The 6355-nt window shown below is 45.4% G+C and overlaps 1 protein-coding gene across 1 annotated transcript in view; it reads right to left on the bottom strand.

The window, feature by feature from the left end:
• Positions 1 to 1743: 1743 nt before the first annotated feature.
• LOC106807182 (zinc finger protein 385B-like) overlaps positions 1744 to 6355 on the bottom strand; it is a 56280-nt gene continuing 51668 nt past the window's right edge. The window contains exons 4-7 of the mRNA XM_014809456.1: positions 5300 to 5422; positions 4599 to 4870; positions 3544 to 3633; positions 1744 to 2837 (exon numbers count right to left, since the gene is read on the bottom strand). Of these exons, the coding sequence (XP_014664942.1) occupies positions 2757 to 2837; positions 3544 to 3633; positions 4599 to 4870; positions 5300 to 5422 (566 nt within the window). The 3' untranslated portion in view covers positions 1744 to 2756. The remainder of the gene's footprint in view (positions 2838 to 3543; positions 3634 to 4598; positions 4871 to 5299; positions 5423 to 6355) is intronic.

The following is a 6355-nucleotide window of genomic DNA, read 5'->3' as shown; positions in this document are numbered from 1 at the left end:
GTGTGTGTGTGTGTGTGTGTGTGTGTGTGTGTATGTGTGTGTGTGTTTGCATGCATGTGCGAGCGCGTGTGGTACGCCAGCGTGAACGAACGTATTTGTGTATACATAATATAGGACTGCGGATCCTAACTGTTACGTGAATTCCTTCGTGAAATCTATAGATGTTAGAAGTCTACTGTTCAGCACACCAGGCAATACCTCCTTGTGCATACTAATGATTGTATATTAAATTCATGACAGTTGAATGTCAACTCTTATAGTGATAAAAACGTCACGCTATTTCATAGAGATATGCACACTTTACAAAATGTACACAATTGTTTTATAGAAACTTCGTTATATACCCTTAATAATGCGAATATAAGGTACCTGCTATACGGTGCACACCTATCCAATTTCTACATTAGTTGTAACTTATGGAGAAATTGAACTACACTGCTGTTCCACTGCGGATAACGTCAGCAATGCTAATATCTCCGTAATGGCACTTGTAGCGTTTCATTTTTATATACACGGCTTTAAAACTTTCCCCGCATTTGTTTTAGCTCACCATTCACTTAGTCCCAACAACGGCTTACATGGGAATCTCAGTCAGCGTGCTTAATCAGTAGACTAGACTTTCTACGGCCGGTCATTCCAAATGGCGAGGAGGAAAGACGGGGTGGTCACCCTCGAGTGCACACATACACATACACGCGCAGGGAGAAATCGCAAACTCGTCACTCTTTGCGTGTATTAAACAATAAAAGCTTGAGATGTTAAGTAAAGGTCAGGAAAAAAACGTTTTTGGCACTTCGTGTTAGGTGCACTGTTCATGTGATTACTAGACGGACAAGTGGATAGCTCGTAATTTGCAGCGAATTGATCCTCCCCGTTAGGGGGCGCCACAGACACTGATTCCACGCGTCCGCCACAATACTACCTCATCAACTCGAAAACATCTGCAAATAAGAACCCGATTGAGGGTATAATACTCCCACCCCAAACGACACCCACTACTCTATGTTTGGGTGAAATGCACCATTCATATTAAATTCGCATTGTGCAGTATTTTAAATATATGCAGCATTCACGTTTGCGAAATGAACAGCCGAACATCGCATTTCGTAAAGAATTCCGCAAAGCATTCTGTATACCAAGCTATCTATCCGTATGCTAGCTTTCAGGGCGGGGGTGCTGGGTCCAAACCACCTCGATTACTGAATCTGCCTTGCTAAACTTGAAACTTATCAAAATGAGACATACATACAAAAATATCATCAACACGACCGCAGGATAACTAAGTTTTAAATAACCAATTAAAGTAAATAAATATGACCTTGTACCTGTCAACAGTGCCTTCTGCATTGAACCCTTCGAAGAGGGCTTGGAGTCTTCTTCGGTTTATGTTGTACGTCAGAAGATGCTGAACGTGAGATGCTGCTATGAACGCTGGTGATGCCCTTTACCACGTGTAACATCACCGTGTAGATTTTCTCGAGGAATATCCCTGAGGCTATATCAGCAAGGCAGTAGAAGGTGCACCACAGGGTGCAATTGGAACAATGTAGGTACCTGGTATCAGTAAGTTTCTGACTTGGAAACACATGGGAGAGAGCAGAAGGCGGGCAGGTGTTTCTTTCCCTACTTCGTGCCACCAAGAGGTTGCCAAGGCCCACCCTATATTTTCTGTTGTCCACGTGATCATGGTATGGCAAAGTAAGGCCTATAGTTAATTGATTTGAAATGTGTTATAACATATCCTTGGGAAATTAAAACTAAAACTAGAATACAGGCATACTACACAGATCGCGTGTAAAAATGTCGTGACACATGCTGTCAGAGCTAGCTGCCACAAAAAAGATATTGTCTACAATGCCACGCGTGGTCCATGAAACCGACATAGGCGGTAACCTCGCCTGTTGGCTAAGATAATTAAAATAAAATCAAGAGCTAATAACACGTTGTATTACATTGTAATACATGTATCATTAGCTGTTGATAAAATGAAACCAAAATGGCACAGTCGATGAAGCCCGTGTTTAAGGAGTTTTGATTATCAGGTTTAAAAACGCGTAAAGTATGCAGTTGACAAAACAACTACGGCGTGGAGAGTGTAGCAAACGGCGACTCGTGCGACCATCAAAGCGCAACAGGAGCCGCATATTTCAGGCCAGCATCACCGCCGCTGCCTCACGAAATCCCGCCAGCCAACCGCAAGTTTATACACGGCTCTAAGACCGTGCATCGCTGTAAGCGAAGGAAATGAAGTAGAGATGCTATTTGTGTGGGCAGCATTGGGCTGGGAAAGGGGGGGGGGGAAATGCGATATTTTATGGTTGGGGAATGTGAAATTTAGGTGTGGTGGGAGGAGGGGAGGAATGTGATATTTGGCCAACGTAAAAGGTGTGCCATTTTCGATCTCTTCACTCGATCTCTTTGGGCCCGGGGCCATTGTGTGACTTCTTGCATGCTTGGTACAGAAATTGACATCATGTCTGCGCTATCGGAGGCTGAATCAGACGACACAGGCACTGTACAAAACCTATCAATCTGGCTCACATCTCAACTGCAACCGGGACGCCTCGGCCACACTGCTTCCCGAAAAGATTCCCGAATCATGATCCCTGTCCACGCGATAGCCTCCCGCGGTCGGTAATACACTCGTATATCCACAGTTTAAATACAGTGCTATATTTCCTCCTCGCAAGCGATATAAAACATAAGGATGGCATAAATAGAATATTAATATGATTATCCACTCGGTTTGCTTTTCTTCATAGCATCACATCGTGTTTGATGAATGTTGTCTGCAGGTCTAAGCGTGGTGACGCGCATCGTTTTGTTCCTCCCTCCACCTGTGTAAAAAAAAACCAGTAAAAGCAGGGATTAGTTTCACTATAAGTGGGCACACGGATGGATTGCTGCTACCTCTCTACTAATTAACAACCGTCTGCAACGACCGAAACATATCCCGTATTTAGGGGCCCATTGTCAGTAACAAAATTAGTATTAACATTAACTTTCCGATTTATCTGACAGCCCCTCCCCCCCCCCCCAGTTTATTGGAGATGGTTTTGACTCAATTTGATATTCGTTGTCCATCTAGAATAGTTATGTGGAACTGGGCTCAGGCCATTATTAGTCACACGTGTATTGCCATCATTTATTTATTTTTACGTGTATTTCAATCATTTATACGTTCTCCACGCAGGCGTTTTACTGTCACCTGCAATCATGCATAGCATAAAATCGCTTTGTAAATTTCTCAATGCAGCCAGGTTTCATTTTATCGACGCAACGTACTATAGAACTAAAACTGTCGTACGCTGTATTACGTATGTACAACGTACAGCACCGTTGATCCTGAACCAAGCATGCACTTAAGGTGAGATATTTGGAACCTCGCAGAATTTTAATTGGCAAGCAATTAAATTCCGAAGTGCCTGCGCATTTCTGCTCTTTATAATTCATATCGGCGCGGCAACAAGTGAACGAGTTCACCCGGCACACGACGAATCGCATACAGTTCATGCATTGTGGCATTCAACGCTGTGCAATTACCTTGGACCTGTTACTGTAGAACCGTGGTTTGAATTTCGGTTTGCCGGGCCTTCCCGCTTGCTTGTCCTGGTGCCGTTTACTCGCCGTGTGCTGCGAGAGAAAAGAAGAGAAAATTTGCAGAAGCAAACGAGACAATAGCTTACACAGAAGACAGTTGGCCATATCCACGGCTACTACCGCCTGTCTTTAAGCTTAAAATAATTGTCTTTTTCAGTGAGAACTGGAAGCGCATTAGGACTGCGAAAGCGCTGGACTGCATCTTATTAGCATAATAGACCCGGCTGTGTGTTGACCACTGTTCATCACTGCCTGGGGCAATAACCGGACATAAGGGGATGTTTGCGTACAGGTCAAAGCCACCAAAAACCAGATCTGGAAACGTACAATTTTGTGTATACCAGTAATAATTAGCACCAGTGTCTGGGAAGTATTTTTCCCCGCCAGCTCTCACATATCCAGAATTGTTTGGGAATAGTAGTTGGGTATAGTAGTTGGGTATAGCAGTATAGTAATAGTATTGGAAATATTAGTGAAGGGAGAAGAGAATACATTCTACTCACTCTACAGCTAACACTCGGGGGTTCAATCTAAAAAAAGCGTAAAAACCCCAACCCCAACGTTCTTAGAATTTTTCGCATTAAGAAAGGTGCCGTTCCCGCAATGACTGAAGGAGCACTAGAAAAATATTCTGCGGGTTGACGGTGAATATAGCGACACGCAAATCAAGGGGATAATAGGTTACAGTTGTGATGGTAACAACACATCAATGGTTACAGTTAACGGTACGGTACGGACCACTACACAAGAAGCTGGACAACTACACAAGAAGCTGGACAACTACACAAGAGGCTGGACAACTACACAAAAGGCTGGACAACTACACAAGAGGCTAGACAACTACACAAGAGGCTGGACAACTACACAAGATGCTGGACAACTACACAAGCGTCTGGACAACTACACACAAGGCTGGACAACTACACAAGATGCTGGACAACTACACAAGAAGCTGGACAACTACACAAACAAGAGGCTGCCATGCAACCCTAACTTACCTGCTGCAGCTGAATCTCTGAGTTCACTGTCACGTCACAGATCTGGCAGAAGAATTTGCCCGCCTTGTTCGTCGGCGATGCGAATTTTGTCGCATCGACGCTGTTGCTGCTGCCGATGGCACTGGGCGGCGCGGTGCTGCTCGGGGTGTTCGCATCGCTGCTCGAATTCTCGTTGTTCGTCTTCTCTGCGTTAGACATTGCCACGTCCTCACACTCATCGCCCTCCTCTGTTTTGATTTCCTTTCCGGTCGTCCTCTGCTTGTGTTTTGTCCCTAAATCAATGCAAACTTCACGGTTATGGGGGGCGACTTCATGGGTAAACTTCACGCGTATAGGTGAGTGAAGCGAGCACTGTCTTATACACAGGATAAACAGATTGTGTAGATGTGTCATCACGGTTCGACCCACATAGGACTCGCTTTATGACCCGTATAAACGTAGCCATGGCAATGAATGGCTTCATTATATCCGCATAACCAGATTCATGACCCATATTCTCCAATATATCTGCATTTATGTCGCATTATATCAGAAGTGTCAAAATATAGATCTATATTATCACGCACACACGCACGCATGCACGCACGCACGAACGCACGCACGCACGCACGAACGCATGCACACACACACACATATATATATCATCTAATATCATATATCATATATATATATTATGACACTCCTGGTTATATTACACGCACCTGAGTTGTGAGCCTGCAGTTGTAGTGGAGAGTTGACTGATATCTTGCATAGGTCACAACACAACACCTGTTTGCCCTGCTCTCCATCCTGCACAATGGCATTGGCTGTGACACTCTCTCCTACTGCAACAAAAAGAAATAACAAGAATATGAAACAACAGAAATAAGCGTTTCTCGCGTCAGCAACGTGTCAGCTTATCGCGATGCCTTCTCAAGAATAATGGCCGCTCCCCTCTCTCCTCTCTTCTCTCTCGAGATTCCGAAGTCCGAAGAAACAAAAGTTCGGCCACGCGCGTGCCTTTGGCGAGCACCGGGCCGTGCGACAGCCGAAATCTGTCGGGGAACACGTACGTCCTTGGAACCGCGCATGGAAGGCGATTAGAAGAAGCGCGGTCGCACACGGTGTTTACGATGAGTATTAGCCCGCTAGTTTGCACTTCGTCGAGTTCGCTCGAGTCGCAATGGCGAAAACTCAAGTGGCGAGCGCGACCGTATACGAACAATAAACACAATGTACCCGCTAAAGACAATGCAATCGCGAGCAGAGAGACGAGGTCCGAGTGAATGGACGGGGTGAGGAGGCTGGAGGCGACTTGAGCACGCACGTTGCTTTACGAAGCTCTCCAACCACGAGCAATCGGTGTAGCAGCCAGTACAGACGTGAGCCGGATGCAAACACTAGGAAAGGGAGAGGGCAATGTGCGGCCCACCCATCGGTAATGAGTAGGTTGTGCGTGCAGGTGCGAACAGTCATGAGTAGATAGACCATCGGTCAAGCACCCGAGTGCCTCTCAACGTGGAAACCGTCAATGAAAGTACGACGTCAAAAATGTGTGAGTCATCCAAGAGGACGTCTCTTAGAATTTCTTATACTGCAGGGGCATGAGAATGAGAAAGAGAGAGAGAGAGAGAGAGAGAGAGAGAAGAGAGAGAGAGAGAGAGAGAGAGAGAGAGAGAGAGAGAGAGAGAGAGAGAGAGAGAGAGAGAGAGAGAGAGAGAGAGAGAGAGAGAGAGAGAGAGAGAGAGAGAGAGAGAGAGAGAGAGAGAGAGAGAGAG

This window comes from Priapulus caudatus, unplaced genomic scaffold (genome assembly GCF_000485595.1).
Source record: "Priapulus caudatus unplaced genomic scaffold, Priapulus_caudatus-5.0.1 Scaffold199, whole genome shotgun sequence".
Taxonomy (NCBI): Eukaryota; Metazoa; Priapulida; class Priapulimorpha; order Priapulimorphida; family Priapulidae; genus Priapulus; species Priapulus caudatus.
Note: the sequence above shows the minus strand (reverse complement) of the source record. Positions and strands in the feature narration are given on the sequence as shown.